Genomic DNA, 19,077 nt, shown 5'->3' with positions numbered 1-19,077 from the left:
AAGTATTAGCTTTAATCATAAGGAACAACCATAGAAAGCTGCATTATAAATAAACAAGCTAAATTCATCACTTCTTTGTAGATAAACAAATTTACTGAAATCTCCTTACAGAGCTTTTTACACTGCTTCTTGACATTATTGAATTGCTTGTGAAACTATAAGATGGTTACTAGGTTGGTAATTTTCTAATGCTTCACAGTGCAAAATGGTGTCAGAAGACCAGTGACATTTTACAACCGCAGTCTTGTAATGTCTCCTTAGGTAAAAACGGGATTCATACGATTCATTGAAAGAAGTTTGTTCTAGTTTCATCTGCATTCGAAGTGATTTGTCAAATTTAATTAAGAATGTGCAGAGTTGGGAAGGAAATCATCCATTCATCCTATGCATTGATTTTGTTAAAATAATTTAATGTCTTGTGACACAATAGTAATTGTAAAAGTGCTTTTATAAAACCCCATGTTTCCTTAATATCTATTTACTGCATTTTTACATTGAACATTTTCAGAACCAGTCTCAATCCCTTTGGTATTGTTACATTGTGTAGAAAGTAAAGAAGATGATCTTGATGGAGATATGTATAATTCATTGCTAGGGTGAATATTTGTTGTGGAAATATTTCATTTCCACAACAAACAGGTAATGTTTGTAAGCAACTCAGATAGACACCTCCCTCATAGGGCAAAGGAAGTAATAGCAGTTAGACTTATATACTGCTTCACAGTGCTTTATAGCCTAAGCGGTTTAGGGAGTCATCATATTGCCTCCAACAAGTTGAGTCCTCATTTTACCGAACTCAGAAGGATGGAAGGCTAAGTCAACTGGTCAGGATCAAACTCCTGGCTGCGGGCAGAGCTAGCCTACAATACTGCATTCTAACCACTGTGCCACCACGGCTCTAATGAAGATAAGTTGGAAAGTGTGTATTGTAATTTGTTCTTAGATCCCTCATCTGAGGATATTTAATTGAAGATACTTACATACTACACTTCATGGCACCCAAGACTGAATGGCTATAAATTATTGTTTTGTCCTTCTTATCTCTTCAGGGTTGGCTTCCCTGTCCATTTTCCATTAGTATCATTGAACCATGGATAATGAACATTTTCAACTAGATATAAAGTCTAAACAACATCATTCACAATCTTGTTTACCCAATTTGGTCTTGTGTATGCTTGTTTTTTATGAGTCTGTAGTGCCATCCAATTTACTCATTTAATGCTTTTCTTTCTCTTGCCTTTCTTCAAATATGTAAAGTGAGACTTTAGGGTGAGAGTTTTGAGTTCTAGTAATTTTATGGAATCCTTGAACTTGATCACAGGAGAACCTCTTAAATGCCACTGTTCAAGGAGCAGTATAAGACTTTTTTTAAAAAAGTGTGATTCATTTATACCGTAGTTTCCCTTCCATTTCTGCAATATATACTAACTTTTAATGTGAGTTTTAGAAGTGAGGACCACATAACTTGTTATGTAAAATATGATACAGAACTATCCTTCTGAAGCTAATTGTTTAGATCATTCTACAGGCACAGTATCAAAGAGAAACCTGATCTTAGGAATTGTTGTCAACATTAGAAATGCCTTATGATCAAAATCAGACTCACAGCATAATTTTCAAGCTTCGAAGCATATGCATGCTGGTTTCATGATGTGCTCAATAATTTTGTTCTGCACATATCACATCTTTAATAACATTGTGTAATGAAATGACTTTGCTATCTAATAGTTAACAGACTTGGAGCACAGGAATGAAAAGCCAAAAACTTCAAGGAAATTAAATATATAATTATTGTCCCCTTTTCCCCATACTCTTTGACTACTGTTGCATGCAACATTATAGACCAGGATAAAGGAGGAAACCCAGGCAATTCAAATTTGATATTCTTTTCTGCAACCCAACTGAGGAGTTGAAAAAGAAATTAAATCTACAATAATGAGTATGAATAATAAAACAAAATATATCCATGGCAAACCCAAAGAGTAATATATTTAGGGGGATACATTTTGGGGGTGAGGAAGAGAAAAGAAATGCAAACGTGTTTAACATAAATAGTAAACATTCCTGTCCAAGCACATATTTGAAGTAATTGTTTATCAAACAAATAATTGGGTAATAAGTATTGATTAAACTCTAATCTTTACAATGTTCTTCATTATTCTTGAATTATTCATTTTTCAACCATCATGATTATCTGCGCTTTTAAAGAATAAGTTTTAATAAATGAAGTAGTTTATTTATTTATTTTCAGTATTCTGCAATAACAAAGTTAGTGACTAAATTATAAAAGCTGAATTAGTTTTCTGTACTAGTTTAGTTTATATGCTTTAGCAAGTGTATAGTGAATCATCTGAAAATTCCCTGTAAGAGTTTCTTGGTGATTGACAAAAAGCATTGCCAGCCAAAGATAAGATGTGTACTAATTTATTTATATCTCTGGCAAAATTATCAAAAAGAGTTGCAATTCATATACCCCGTTTCCCTAAAAATAAGTCCTACCCACAAAATAAGCCTGCACAGTCACCCGCCCGCCCATTCCATCTAGTTGCTTGCAGTGCTGCAGCCACAAGGCGCGGAGAGATGATGGTGGAGCCTCCCCATGTGCCCCACACTGGCTTACCTCAGGGCCCCGCAGCCAGGCCATCCACACCTTGACACCTGCCGTGCAGTGACAGCACTGACAGCCATGTGCATCAGGAGCCCATGTGGCTGCAGGCCCACTTCTGCTTGCTCGCAGCTGCAACGGAGCAGGAGGACAAGTGCTGATATAGATTTAAAAATGCTTCTGTTTTGCCAGAAAGTTTTCCAGTGAGATATAAGTTCAGTGCCCAATGTTTTTTCAAGTTTATCAAAATAATTGATTGTGCTTACTTAAATACATAATGTAACAATTAAAATAAGTTTTTCTTGTGTTCTTAAAATATATTAATGGTCTTGATTGATTCAATCCATACATGTTATGGTGGAATGATTATACTTCATTGATTTCATATCAGTTTAATACTTGAGTCTATTCCTTTTTTCAAAAAATATTCAGAAGTCACAGGATAGTGATGTACAATCCAATCTCTAATTCTATAAATTTGTCCATCTTCTTACAATAAATAAATTATTCTCATCTTGATCCCCTTCCTAACACGTCTCTAAGTCTTTGGAAGTTGACAGATCTTGTTGTGTTTCAGGCCAAATAAAATCATTTAAATACATTCTTGGTAATTTACTTTCTAATGTTAATCAATTTCTGTGTCTAGTCAAACACTATCTTAGACACAGATGAAAGAGAGAATTACTTTATTCAGGAAGCTGAATTTCTGGAAAGAAATATAAGAAACATGCAAGGCTCATATATCATATAAATGGCCCTCTAGTTAAAATTGCATCATCCAGTGTTTAGTATATTAGTTACCATTATGGGAAAACAAAACCATTACAGAGAGGCACATTTCTGGAAGACTTAAACCAACATCATTAAAATACAATTAAATGTGACAAGCCTTGTATCTATGAAAGAATGATAGAATTTGCTATCATAATATATAGTGACAGTCCTCAGAAGAATGAGGTAATTTGACAAATATGTTACTCTCTGAGGATTTCTTAAGTCGATATTAAGAATATTGTCTTTTGAGTAAATTGCTAGAATGTGAATGATAATGTAATACAAGTGATTAATAACCTATTTCACAATACCCAAAGTAATTCACTAGCAGTCTAATTTAGAAGCCCAAATAACTGAACTAAGTATCAATAACAAGATTATTCAGCTAAATGTTAATGTAGCCAAATATTGGTCCCTTACTTGATTTCTCTGTGCAAAATTTGACAGCAGATTTTTAATGTATAAAATTTTAAGTTTTAATGTTATATTTTGTGTCCAATAAGTAATAGTTGTTGTAATGTATGAAAAATGATCTGACCAGCTATGAAGTGGACTTTTTAGGGTGCTAGAAAGTGTTATTAGGAAATACATTTTTCTTTGTCCTTCATGAAAGCCTTGAATTTGGCTTGAGGGGGTTCATTCTAGTCTGTACAAGTGATTCTTCCTTTCTTTCCTTCCTTTCTTGAATTTCAAGTTCCTAGTGGTATTTGGTAACTTTTTATTTAAATATGAATTGTAGAAAATGACTACCCCTCAATTAATCATGTTACTGACTTAGATTAATCACTGAAGTCTTTTAACATTCATTAGTTCAATATTTTTTCCTTTGAACAGGATTTTGCCAAATCTGTGGTTAGGAAGTTGCCCTCGTCAAGTGGAACATGTGACTGTCAAACTTAAACATGAGTTGGGCATTACAGCCATAATGAACTTCCAGACTGAATGGGATGTGGTTCAGAATTCCTGGGGATGCAACCGCTATCCAGAACCAATGAGCCCAGAAGTTCTCATGAAGTTGTACAAAGAAGAAGGTCTTGCTTATGTCTGGATGCCAACACCAGACATGAGCACTGAAGGTAATATTCACATTCCATCTCTAGGAAAGCATCCATTCAGTGATATAGTTGAATAATATAGCTTTACAAATTTACTGTTAATCTCGGATGTTTGCATTATGGTACTCATGGAGAATCCTAAGGATTTAACAAGCAAATCTCATAAGAGTTTATTTTAAGTATAATAGCTAATTATGAATTGTGTATTCATAAGACTATATGAAATATTCAGCAATATTTAAAGGAAATACCTTTTTTTTATGGTAGAGATTAATAATATGATGGTATTGTTTGTAAGAAAACCGTGTTTACTCAATAGGCTATAATTAATTTCTATCAGTGCTACTAAAAGTGTATAGTTATTTAATTTATATATATAGATGTGGTGGAGCAACATGGTGACCTAGCAGTAAAGATGCTCCCCTTCCACTCGGAAGGTTGAGAGTTCAATCCTAGGTAGCAACAGATGTTTCTCTTTTAGGGTGCAAAGCAGGGGTGGGTTCTACCTACCTTTACCACCGGTTCGCAACGAGATCACACGTGTGAGCAAAGCATCGCATGTGCCTTGCTTCTGCGCATGCGCAGAAACTTCTGCACATGCACAGATCACTGATGATGACATCCAGGGCGGTGGGTGGGGCCTTCCGCCGGTTTTACTACCTGTTCTTGCGACCAGTCCGACCGGGGGCAACCCACCACTGGCCCCCGCCCTCCTCTATTCTCTGCCTCCTGAGTCCTAGCTGATCAGGAGGAAATGGGGATTTTGCAGTAACCTTCCCCTGGAGTGGGAAGGGAATGGAGATTTTACAGTATCCTTCCCCTGCCACACCCACCAAGCCAAGCCACGCCCACAGAACCGGTAGTTAAAAAATTTGAATCTCACCACTGACGCATACCTACACTGCAAAGGGGTTGATGGGTAAGTTGCAGATGGTTGTAGACCAGCTGACGTACACACCTCCCAAATTTGGACTATGCATTGTGTAGAGATGCATGTCCTGCATGCTGATTGGTTGATCTGACTTTTGGGAAGTTTTCTATGCTTTGTTGTTTTAGCGCCCCCTAGCTAGAACATTAACATTCACAGAAGTATAAATGCAATAGCTAGGTAACCATCTCCAAATGACAGACCCATACATTCCCAGACGTGCAGTGACACAGAAGTCTAATTCCTGCCTAATCCTATTAGGAGGATGCACTTCCATCAGCATATACTCCCAAGGTCATTGTTGTTATTGAACTTTCCTTAGAGATATAATACTCTGGGACGAAAGTAGAATACATCTTTATTTAAAGCACTGAACACTGAATAGTCCTATTCCGTGTTCCTTGAGGAGTAGGGAATCAGTGATATTGTGACCCCTCACCTCAGTCTGCTTCCTTATGGGTTAATGTATTCTTGTTATTCTCTGAGGAAAGAAGAGAGGTCAACTTTACTCCATCTTGCACCTCATCATAATCAACACTTGCAGAGTATTTACCTTTTATAAGAGGCTTAAGTAGTTAAAATTTGAGCAGAGTTCCATTTTGGGGGGGGGAAACCTGCTTGTATTGTAGTATGATTTAAACATGGCCTTTAGTTGCAGCAGTAGTTTTTCATGTGAATATAAGACCTCACCTCTTGCAAAATCAGAAGAAATATGAGCATTGAATATGCTCCAGTCTTCTTCACATTCTTATTATCAGACTTCAGACATTTGCCAAGGGACACTCTCTAGTTAGGCTTGCCATTTCATTTATGTCCTCTTGCTTATTCTGTACCTCTATTTCCTTTCTCTTGCTGGCAGAAGTCTTGAATTTTTACATTTTTATTAGTGAATGTGATTCTTTTATTAAAAAATGGGCTCTGCCAAAGAACGCAAGCGAAAAAAGAGTTGCAGTTTGAGGAAGCATATTGCATTTTACTTAGGCTTATGCCGGGAACAGAATTGCTTTGTTTTGGAACTATGTATGTGAATTAGAAAAATATGTACTTCGTGTACATTGAATTATTTTCTCTTGCCTCACGCACATTGGTGCATTTTTACATTTTCTCTGCTGAACCTAACCCCATCTGCTTAATCCATAGTTGCTAAAATGGAACCTTTTGCTTATAAATCAGGTAAAAGTTGTCTGATTTTGTAGCAACCTCAGTCTTCCCTCCTTTCCAGGCTTGCCATAAGAAAATGCCCTGTATATGTTAGGTTATATTCTATAAATTCTCCATGCTTGAAAGGTAAAATAAATTCATGTTATTCAAGGCTCTTATTCCTGAATTCTTGATTATATATATAAAAGGTATGTCACAAGTAAATGCCTTATTCTCCATTATGTAAATAATATATGAACAGTGTGTCAGGGGTTAACTTATTCTTCACTTCTTAATGTATTCATACTTTACCACTCCCATAATTAGCTCCACCCATTGTATATATAAGGAGCTGCATACGTTCATTCTGTGCTTCTATCTGTGAATATTCAGTGAATATAGAATGCCTTATGTAAATAAAGAGAGATATATTTGAACTCTTAATTCTTGAACAATTTATTGAGTCTGATCCTGAAAATATCGCAACAATCTGGTAGCAGAGGATGGTTGAATTGACTCAATAAAAACTTAAACATGTCTAAAAGAGATAGGCCCAACACCAGGGCATACAGCAAAGAAATGGAAGCGGATCAAGAAATAATAGATGAGTCCACAAATGCAATTTCGAGAGAATCTGAAGAATACACCACAGAAGATGAAGAAATAATAAATAAAGATGATGACCAAGAAAAAAACGAAATAGAATACAACGAACTCAGGTCAGAGATACTAAAACTCCTAAAGAGCCAAAAGAGCGATGAAAGTCTTGTCCCGGACCTCCAAGATATACTAAAAAACAACGGAGCAGCGAGAGAGAAGCACATCGCTACTGAAAAACCAAAAGACTCAAAAATAGTAAGCGATATGCTTACAGATAAAAATGCAGCGAAGAAGAAAACCAACAATCCCGCGCAAAATTTTGAATGGCAGCCATCTTGGTTTCAACGGACTCCCAAGATGAGTGAAGCAGAGCCAATCAGAAAACAGGATTCAAAATGTCTGGCGCGAAAAGCCTTACTCGATACGAAAAATGAAAAAGAAAAAGTATATACCTCAGAAGAATCAGAAACAGAGAATGAAGAAGATTCGATAGACACACAAATAAAATCAGCAATGAAAACGCTTTTTGCTGCATTTGGGCCGAAACTGAAGATTACTAAAAAATCAACCAAAAGGCAAGCAAGCGAGCCAACGCCTCAAAATCTACCCGCTCCTATCCAGACGGCGAAAGCACCGACACCTGAACCCAGAGAACCCTGCAGATATCACCCCACACCGCAGACTGATCCAAGAACCAGCGCCTTCAGCAAAAGAAGACGAGCGCCTGCCATCACCAGGACTCCCAAGATCGAGCCGGAGACTGATTCATCGGAAGAAGAACGAAGCGAGGGAGCTGCAGCAGCGAGAACCTCTCACGATGACTCCAGGAACGAAATGAGCAACGCGCATGCGCGGGACTACGCAGACGACCCAGGAAGTCATGAGATGCAGAGAGAACCATGCAGACTTGTTGCGAGCATTCCCACGCCATTTTGCAATTTTCGACATTTGCAAGACCACGGACTACCCCTGGTTGTAAGTAATGGACCCAACAATGTTGGGAATTTACCCAGTGACTTCCCAAAGCTGAGAATAGATGGCATTAATTTGCAAGAATGGTATCAGCAGCTACAGGTTGTCTTTATGAAAGAAAACTTAATGTTTTTTATTACCAACCCCCCAAAAAGACCTTGGACTCTAAAGTTAGATTGCTTACATCATAGAGCATTTTTCCTATTAATTTCCAGTGTGTCCCCTGCCATGTATCACAGTATTAAGCAAAATCTGACTGTCTCAGAAATTATTCAATGCATGGTTAATTTGTTTCACAGTGAAAGCGTAGCCACTACCACAAGAATGTCTAAAGATTTCTTCTCTTCTAGGATAAAGCCAGGGGTTACCATAAGTGAACATTTAATATCTTTAAACAAGATTAGAGCAGAACTGCATTTAAGGGGGGAGGTGATTTCAGATCAAACGATGAAAAGTGTTATCATCAATTCGCTTGACCCATCATGGGATAATTATATGTCACACTTAGACACAATCAATCTAGGATACTTATCCATAGAAAGCCTATCCAATAAGTTAATAGCTGAAGACAATTCAAGGAGGAGTCGTTATAACAACCAAATAGAACACAAACAATATAAAAGGGTAGCATTTCAAGAAAGATATCATGAAACATTTAGGTGCCACAATTGTGGATCTAAGGAACATAATAGGAGGGATTGTCCCAAAATTCAAAAAGATAGACATAGGTCAGAATATAGAAATAGGTACAACAACAGACAGTCTTCCAATGATAGACTTAGGTATAGAAGTCCACCCAACTATAGAGAACATAGAGGGGGCAGAAATAACTCAAAGGATAGAAAATCTGGCTCACTGAATGGGCTAAACAAACATGACAACATTAACACACCACAACCAGAGAACAATAATTGGCTTATTGATTCTGGAGCAACTAATCACACTACTAATAATAAAAACATATTATCTTCATTTGTAGAAGATAAATTTGTAATCAAAGTGGCTAACCAAGAAAAAGTTCAAGTTATAGGTAGAGGGAATGTAATCTTACCTGTCTTAGGAAAAATAGAGGGGGTATTACTAATACCTGAAATTCCTCATAATATACTTAGTGCCATAAAACTAAGCAGAGATTCTGACATTAACATTGTGTTCTCAAAAGGAAAAGCAACATTAGAAAAAAACAAAATAAACATAGGTACAGTAATAACCAAAGGAGGTCTACCTTACTTAATGACAAAGGAAGAATGGTTACACAACATTGATTCAAATATGGAAAATGATAATGAAATAGATAATGGAGAGAATAGTAACAGTGACAATGAAGAACGTGAGGTAACCCATAATCACAAAGATACACACAATGAAAAAAAACCTAAGATAGGTAAACCAATTCATGATGAGTGTGCTCATGTCTTACATAGGAAATTAGGACATGCCAGTTTTCCTGTAGTACAAAAGATGACTGAACATGCAGAAGGTGTTAAAATAAAAAATTGTGAAAACTATTTGGAATGCTCAGTATGTAAATCTACAAAGCTCAAAACTAGTCCCAGACCTAGAAAGTCAATGAGATCAACCAACAAAATTTTTGATTTGGTACATATGGACCTAGTTGGTCCACTAACACCATCAATTACTTATAAAAAACGTTATTTTCTAACAATTGTGGATGATTATAGTCGTTATGGATTTGTTTACACATTAAAACATAAGGATGAAACTTTTCAGAAATTTAAAGAGTTTTACAAACGTATAGAGACACAACACAATATTAAAATAAAACAAATCATGACAGATAGGGGATGTGAATTCATGTCTAAGGAATTCTCCCAATGGCTAAAAGACAGAGGGATGTTACATTACACATCTAGTCCATTTTCTGCATTCCAGAACGGAGTGGTAGAGAGAAAGAACTCAACATTACAAACCATGATTAGATGCACTTTAGAAGATGCTGGCTTAGGTAAACAATTCTGGTCAGAAGCCCTACAATACTCTAATTACACACAAAATAGAACTTGGTCCAGCATTGTAAATAAGACACCATACGAAATGATGTATAATAGGAAACCAAAATTAGCACACATGCACATATTTGGAGTCACTGCAGACGTACACATACCTAAACAACTAAGGCGCAAAGGTGAGAACGTATCCAGGAGACTTAGATTCATGGGATACGAGACAGGTACAAAAGGATACAGATTTATCGATAATAATAATAAATTCATAGTCTCCAGAACAGCTGTGTTCCATGAACAGGCCAACTGGTCTAAAATACATCTTAATGAAATATTCCCAAACACCAATACAGATACCAAACTTCAAGAAAAAAGAATTAGAGAAGAACACAGTAGCAATACACATAAAAATAAAATTAAAACATGGACAAACAGTCAACATAAAATAAAGACAGATTCATTAACTAAAAAAGAAGCAAGATATTTACATGACAATGATAGTAAACCAGAAAAAACAACCAGAAGTAGCAGAAATCAAATGCCAAATAAATACAAAGACTATGTAATGTATATGGATGGATTATCACCAATACCTAACACATATGAGGAAGTGTTAAAGCTTCCTCCTGAAGAAAAGATAAAATGGGAAGCAGCCATGACTAAAGAGATGGATAGTTTACGAGGGCTAAATGTGTTCACCCCTACAGTTGCACCAAAGGACAAAACTATCATTGGCACTAGGTGGATATATAAAATTAAGAATTTAGAAGGAGGCAATACTCTATACAAAGCTAGATTAGTTGCACAAGGTTATGCACAGAAATATCCCGAGGATTATACAGACACATACTCCCCCACAGTAAGAACAGAGAGTGTCAAAACAGCTCTGGTTATAGCATCAGCACTCAACCTCGATGTATTTCAATACGACATACAGACTGCGTACCTACACACAAAGTTAGATAAGGAAATATATGTAAGAGCACCCCACAGTCAATACACAAACAAAAATGAGACTTGGTTATTAAATAAAAGTTTATACGGGCTGAAACAATCTGGTAAACAATGGTATGATTGTTTAGTAAAAGTTCTCAAAACTATGAATTTCAATGCCACTACTGCCGACAATTGCTTTTTTGTTAAAAAAGATAATAATTCTCTAGAATTTGTACTAATCTATGTGGATGACATTTTATACATAGGTAAACATAAAGAAAGGAAAGAGGCATTTGTAACAAAACTAAATGAACATTTTTCATTGAAATCTTTGGGTAAAGTAAATAAGTATCTTGGTGTTCAAATCAGTAAAACCAGAAGAGGATTTAAACTCTCTCAAAGGGACAAAATCATAGAGCTCTTGAATAAATGTAACTTAAGTAACGCTAAGCCATGTGACACTCCCATGCAAACTGATTTTTTGAAGAATACAGAAGAATCATCTCCTGAATTCAAAGACAATACATTTTACAGGTCTGTCATAGGTTCACTTCTTTACATCTCCAATTGGACTAGGCCTGATATTGCTTTGCCTCTCAATTTATTGTCCAGACACGTTAATAAACCATCACTATACCATTGGGAAGCTGTCAAAAGGATATTAAGATACTTGAAAAATAGTTTAGACTTCTGTTTATTATTGGAACCTAAAAATGTCAAAGAGCCCATCCTCACATGTTATGCCGATGCGGATTGGGCTGGAGATACCTCATGTAGAAAAAGCACATCTGGTTATATATTCTTTCTCAATGACTGTCCAGTTTACTGGTATACTGGCAAACAAGAGTTAGTAGCCACTTCAACAACAAAGGCAGAATATGTTTGTCTATCTAAGGCAGCTAATAACCTTGTATGGTTCAATGATTTACTCTCTGACATTTGGAAAAAACCCATTTTGCCTTTTATCATGCATGAAGATAACAAAGCTGCTATCGAAATATCTAGATCTGATGCCATTGGACAAAGATCCAGGCATATAGATATAAAATTTAAACACGTGAGACAGTTGTCTCAGGATGGATTTATCAAAGCAGTTCATTGCGAAACATCGGAGCAAATAGCTGACATATTAACAAAGCCTTTGCCATCTAAGCAACATAAATACCTGACTTCTAAGTTACATGTATTATATTGTTCTGAATCTGAATGTAATTGTTGTAATATATCGAATCGGCATTTAGAGGGGGATTTGTCACAAGTAAATGCCTTATTCTCCATTATGTAAATAATATATGAACAGTGTGTCAGGGGTTAACTTATTCTTCACTTCTTAATGTATTCATACTTTACCACTCCCATAATTAGCTCCACCCATTGTATATATAAGGAGCTGCATACGTTCATTCTGTGCTTCTATCTGTGAATATTCAGTGAATATAGAATGCTTTATGTAAATAAAGAGAGATATATTTGAACTCTTAATTCTTGAACAATTTATTGAGTCTGATCCTGAAAATATCGCAACAAGGTAAAGGGTAAAGGTTCTCCTCACACATATGTGCTAGTCGTTCCTGACTCTAAGGGGTGGTGCTCATCTCTGTTTCAAAGCTGAAGAGCCAGCGCTGTCCGAAGATGTCTCCGTGGTCATGTGGCCGGCATGACTAAATGCCAAAGGCGCACAGAATGCTGTTACCTTCCCACCAAAAGTGGCCCCTATTTTTCTACTTGCATTTTTTACGTGCTTTCAAACTGCTAAGTTGGCAGAACTGGGACAAATAACGGGAGCTCACCCTATTACGCGGCACTAGGGATTCGAACCGCTGAACTGTCGACCTTTTGATTGACAAGCTCAGCGTCTTAGCCACTGAGTATTCTGTGACAATTTGGTTTCTGCAAAGGGCCTTTATCTATTGTCTTAGGGAAGCCCATTTCAGATTTTGAAATCCAAAATAATTTCTCCTACCTGCAATTCCAGACCATGATTTTTAAGCAACTTCAGGCAATATAGTGAATGAAATGCTACGTTTGTTGGTGAAAAGCTTAAGATGACAAAGAAATAAAAATAGAAGAATGCTATGATGCATTCTTAACTTTTTCTAATTCACTAATTTACCAAATAGGCAAAGAACAGCAAATCAAATTGAATCATTGGCTAATCTGCAGGCTGCTAATAATAAAAAAAAAAACCTCTAAGAACTATATCTACATTTATCAGTGGATATGCTTCTTAGATTATTAATATATATATATATATATATATATATATATATATATATATATATATATATATGTATATATGTATGTATGTATGTATGTATGTATATATGTATATATATATATGTGTGTGTGTATATATATATATATATATATATATATATATATATATATATATATATATATATATATATATTACAACATACTGGAGAGGTAGGACATTGCCTTGGTAACCTCACAGATACCATCCAATTAGCATTATGGATAATAGATAGAATAGATTAATTACTAAAATTACTCCTAAATTCAGCCTTTCTGAAATATTACACTTATCATCAGTTTGAAATCTGTACTCCTTTCATTAACTCACCACACCATAGTTACTATGATAGAATAGCCTGTTACTGTATAAATTCATTATTTAGTACTCTTTTTTCTGTTTTTCTTAGTTCTTGTGTCCCAAAGCAGTTCTCTTTTCCTGTCTCTCACACAGACATGAGGGATAGGTAAATGAATCCTGTCATCAACCTTATAAATTGAAAAGGACAAGATACATAAGAGAAGGAAAAAAAAACCCCAGTTTTTCCAAGGTCAAAACAAACTGCTAATGCTGTTAGCAAGTATTTCTATCTAATACTGGCAAGTCTTCCCTTGGCGATTTTCTTGCTCCACTAGTTCAAGATTCTTATTTATTTGGCTGATAGGAAGCACCAGAATGTCCTTTCCTCTTGTTTCCGCAATGTCAGGACAACTAGCAATTGGGTTGGGGCTTTGAGGCAGGAAGGGCAAAACAAGCTCCTGCTAACTATTTTTTGTGACATGTTAGTCCCTCTCTTACAATTGTACATCAGCCTTCCAGGCAAATGTAATGGTATGTGGGAATGATCTTGGGAGAAGGGGAAGATTTGCAGCCAGGGCGATGGTTGGATAAATGGCAGTTTAGCCTGCAGAAGTAATGTGGGCACGGGACTCAGAAGGGACTCTTTTTGGTTCCATGCAAAGGCAATGGACGAGAAATGTACTTTCAGACTTCCAAGAGTCTATTAATGTAACCTTACAATAAAGCAGGGGTTGTCAAACTCAAGGCCTGGGGGGCGGATCTGGCCCATGGGGCCACCCTGGAAACAGCAAAGGACCGGCCCATGGTGCCTCTGCCAGTGAAAATGGAGTTCGGGAGGTCCACCCTCTGGAGCTCCGTTTTCACTGGCAGAGGGTTGCAGGAAGCCGTCACAGCCGAAAACAGAGCTTGGGAGTCTGTTTTTGCTGGCAGAGCACTCAGGCCACCACAGGACCCCCGACACGGGTGACTTCGAGCTAGCCATGCCCGCCCTGGCCACACCCACCCTGCCCCACCATGGTCAAACAAAACCCTGATGTATCCCTCAATGAAATTGAGTTTGACACCCCTGCAATAAAGTAAAGCTAGTTCTTCTGAGTGTGTTTCTTGTCTAGACTATCTTGCAAGTCCAACGTCAATCTTGCAAGTCGAAAGTGCATCTTTCCTCCATCACCTTTAAAACCCAAGTATCTAGGGAGGATCCCTTCTGAGGCATATGCCATGCTTACATTCCTGCTGGAGGCTAGGCTGCCTCTTATCCAAGTATTGCCCTGGCTCTTCTCCCTGTCTCCCAAGGTCAGTCCCATCTATCAATACATAGTATGACAATAGTATTACACAATACAAAAGACTATAAAGCCTATCAATATTTAATACCTTTTGTGGATTCAGGCATTATAATAATGATGTGAATGTTAATTATGCCACAGAACTTGATATGAAGTTAGAAAGTGCATACTGTATCATGTGAAATGGGGAAAACAGAATTCACAATTGTTGAAATGCATTTCTTATGTACATCAGACAATTTTTTAAAAAAAACAAAATAATAAGAACTTCAACCACAAGTGCCGTAAGTCATATATACATTGTTTAAAACAAACTCCACAATTTTCTCACCTCCCTCTATTATATGGAAGATAATGTAGATCATGGTTAATTTAGCATTTCGGATTTGCATTAAGTACACAGAGTGTCTAATTTATAACTGAACAGGAAGAAAGCATTCTCTGTGCAGAGTCTTGATAATGAATAAATGCGTTAATGCATTAGCAAAAAAAAATAATTCATATATCTAAAATATATCTAATCAGCATATATTTGGAAGCAGAATTATCTTTTGAAAACAGTGGGCTGGTCCTATCACTTTTGTTAAAGTAAACAAGCACTTGAGATTTGTTGGAATTATTTAGCATTAATATTATTTTTATTTGATTCTTTTGCAACAAAGGTAGCAATCCACAGATGATATGCTGCTTCCAGATTTTTTACAATGTGTCATCCATCATTAGAGATTTTGCAAGAAATGTCAAGAATATGTGCATGCAAAAATATCTATCTGTATAGGTGTGTTTTATACATTTATTTAATTACATTTATATCTTGCCTGTCCTCTAAAGGTAAAAGTTACTGTATGTAGGAGTATCTTCACCTAGCCATTGCTCATCACTCTAGCCTCTTCCACCTAGAAATCATTCACTTTTGTTTTGTTTGGTTCACAACATATTTTTCAGCTAGAAAACAGGACTATCTAATAGTAAAAAAGGATTTAGTTCTGTTTTAAAATGTTAAGATGGCTAAAAGAAATTTAAATGCATTCATATTTGAATCCATAGATCAAATTGTTTCCCAAAGAAACTGCAAATCTTTTTATTACAAATTTTGTGTAGATATCTTTGGTGTAGTGCTAAGGTAACAAGGCTCAAAACCAGGAGGCTGTGAGTTCCAGTAGGCACCAAGTCAGCTGAGAGACCTTGGGCCAGTCACTCTCTTTCAGCCTTAGGAAGAAGACAAGGGCAAATTATTTTTGAAATCTTGCCAAGAAAATTTGTCCGGGCAGTTGCCGGGAGTCAAGACTTGAGTCAAAGGTAGCAAAAAACCGCAGATATTTATGTAGATATTTGGAGTATTTCTACACTGCTGTTCTTCCACTTGGAATCCCAATCCCAATCATTGAGGATTGCTTGTTGCTTGATTAATTTTCTTTCTGCAAATCATGCTTTCTGGAACGGAATCAGACCTGTTGCATAGCCTTATTGCTCACAATCTTTTTCTGTTTGGCTTAGGAGGGATTCATAGAAAATGAAGGTGGTCTGAAGTTAGAGGCCACTGTGTTGCTTGAAATGCCCTGCTACTCAAAAAAAAAGAAAGAAAGAAAAAAGAAAAATTTATTGCTTAATAGGAATACTGGATAATCCAAGAGAGAGTTGGGGGAGAGCATGCATTTGACAGTGATCTTGTTTCCAATCCTAGGAAGAGTCCAGATGCTGCCTCAGGCTGTCCATCTCCTGCACGGGCTTCTGGAGAATGGCCACACTGTCTACGTTCACTGTAACGCAGGTGTTGGTAGGTCCACCGCTGCAATTTGTGGCTGGTTAAAATATGTACTGGGATGGAATTTGAGAAAAGTGCAGTACTTTGTAGCCTCCAGAAGAGCAGCCATCTACATTGATGAAGAAGCACTGGTCCGTGCCGAGGAGGATTTCTTCCAGAAATTTGGGCCGCTCCGTTCCTCATTCAAGCCTTAGCAGCAGCAGCAGCAGAAGAAGAAGAAATTGCTAGCAGCATAGTCAGGGTCAAACTTCTCAGAAATCATGACCTTAACTCCAAAAATGCTACCATTGCCTGAGGAAATAGTAAGATGAAAATGTGAGTGAATGTGCGTGTAGCAGTCAGGATACGTAAAGATTATGTAGCAGTTTTAGAGAAGGAGAATTCACATTGATTACTGGCACATTTATTACTATTTGAGAGGAGGACTAATTCTAATTTGCCCACCCATTCATGCCTCAAGCCCGAGTTAGGTAGCCAAGTAGGGTCAGGCCCTCTTAGTACTTTGATGAAAGACCTCTGGGGAATATGGTAAGAAGGTGGTAGCCCACCATTTCCATACTGCTGCCAAGGAAACAACAAGGACTGCCTGAAGTCAAGTTCATGTTACTGCCTTTCCCAAGCATTATTGTTGTTATTTTTATTTTTTTTTTAGACAGAGCTGCACGTATGCATATGCAAACACAACCCTGGGTGCTAGACTAGAAAAGAAACTGCAGGTTTAGTCCCTGTGCGTGAATTATCTCGTTATGGCTAAGCGTATGAAACTTGGTAAACGTCTTAGCCCAGACAGCAGATTTGATAGAGATATGCAAAGCCTCCAATGTAGATTTTAGAATCTAGATTTGCTAATCTAGATTTGCTATAAGCCTTATCTTGGCTAACCTTGGAAGCTGGGCATGGTAGGAGTTGTAGTACAACAGTTGTGTAAAGGAAAAGAAACAACCTTGTCATACTTCACAGCGTGGGAGGAGAGCTATGATAATCCAAAAATCAGAAGGGTTTTGGTACTACATTTTCCATTTAACAAATTTTATTAAAAGGTATAAGATTTGGCAAGTTGAATTATGTTTTACATTTTTTAATAGGGAACTTGTAATCTGCCTTGCGTGTATCTTCTATCTGCATACTTAACCTGTCTTCCCCTCTCTTCCCTCCTCTGACCTCATCCCAATTTAAATCCTGCATCAGTTTAGCCTCTCTGTGCATTTGATGAAGTGAGCTGCAACTCATGTGAGCTTATGCCCTTTAATAAAATTTATTTGTCAGAAAACTCCTTCTGATTCACAGTAGAAGCTGTCATAAAGCTGTTATAATAAATCATAAATGGTTTTTCTCATATATCCACATGTACAGGTTTGAGACCTCCTATAGGCCTAACCAAACACCTTGGTTTATCATTTATCAATCACTTGTTCTGGTTGCTTGAAGTTAGACTTATCCAGGCAGCCCTTCCCGAATGTCTATCTACTGTAGTTAGTCAGTATATGTTGCTTCTTAATTTTGGTATTTTCCAAGCTGCCAGAATTTAGTCATATACTAAAGTAGGTTATGGATGGAGAATCTTCAATACTATAATGTTAAAGGTGTTGGTGTCAGTGCAATAAACTATTGTAATCCAGGTAACAAATTAAGTATGTGCAGGATCAAAGGCTATGCATGGTTTAAAACAGATGATTATTAATGAATGTGAATAATTAAATGGAAAATAGTTCAACTCGGACAGAGTTATCTATGGGCATTGTGCAACAATCTTGATAAATCTGTGAAATTTCAACTGGAATAATTTCCAGTTGCTACCATTATATCTGGAAGACTGCTTATTTGCCCATAATCACCTTACAGAGAAGATGGCATAAAAAATTAATAAAGAAATAGTGCAGCTGGGAGGAAAATCTAGAAGCATTACAGGGTTTAATAAATATGTATGATAGCTTGTAGAAGGATAATTCTTCTATATAAATATTTTTTGTTTATTAACTATCCATGCATTGGTTTGTTTAAAAATATATATTTTATTCTTTATTTTTTCTTAAAATCATCTTGTATGCAAAAATAGCACTGAGTATGTTTTTAGCTGCATATTTGACTTTATTTCTGAATTTGGATGTTGGATGTGCCATTAAATATTTGAAACACACAATATTGACAATGAACAAGTTCTTCTGTTGGATGTCAAAATCTGTACAAGAATGACTTGCAGATCTTATGCCACATTTGAATTATAACGATTTAAATAAGGGATAACATAAATAAGGGATTAAAAGTATTTGCTGATAAAATGTTCTTGATAATACATGGAGAATAATTTTGACAATCTAAAGGCTCCATGTGGTTGATTTTAATTATGTTTGTGTGTCACAGGACAAATTATAAGGCCAAATGAAAGCCAATTCATGCTAACGTGTAGCAAATTCACAACATAGAAACTTCATCTGTAAGTTTCTATAGATCCAGTTTACCTGTTTTGACATCTCTTCACAATTGCTGGCATATATTTA

At 36.5% G+C, this 19,077-nt stretch overlaps 1 protein-coding gene across 2 annotated transcripts in view; it reads left to right on the top strand.

Annotated features, from left to right (window-relative positions):
- Window positions 1-18,719, top strand: part of EPM2A (EPM2A glucan phosphatase, laforin) — a 51,404-nt gene extending 32,685 nt beyond the window's left edge. For both annotated transcript variants that reach the window (XM_034418960.3, XM_087882842.1), the window contains 2 exons: window positions 4,214-4,455; window positions 16,499-18,719. In XM_034418960.3, coding sequence (XP_034274851.2) covers window positions 4,214-4,455; window positions 16,499-16,773 — 517 coding nt within the window. In that variant the 3' untranslated portion in view covers window positions 16,774-18,719. The remainder of the gene's footprint in view (window positions 1-4,213; window positions 4,456-16,498) is intronic.
- Window positions 18,720-19,077: the final 358 nt, after the last annotated feature.

The sequence above is a fragment of the Pantherophis guttatus genome, chromosome 1 (genome assembly GCF_059756535.1).
Source record: "Pantherophis guttatus breed Tessera chromosome 1, ASM5975653v1, whole genome shotgun sequence".
NCBI classification, from domain to species: domain Eukaryota; kingdom Metazoa; phylum Chordata; class Lepidosauria; order Squamata; family Colubridae; genus Pantherophis; species Pantherophis guttatus.
The sequence above is the reverse complement of the archived record's forward strand: the minus strand, read 5'-3'. Positions and strand labels throughout refer to the sequence as shown.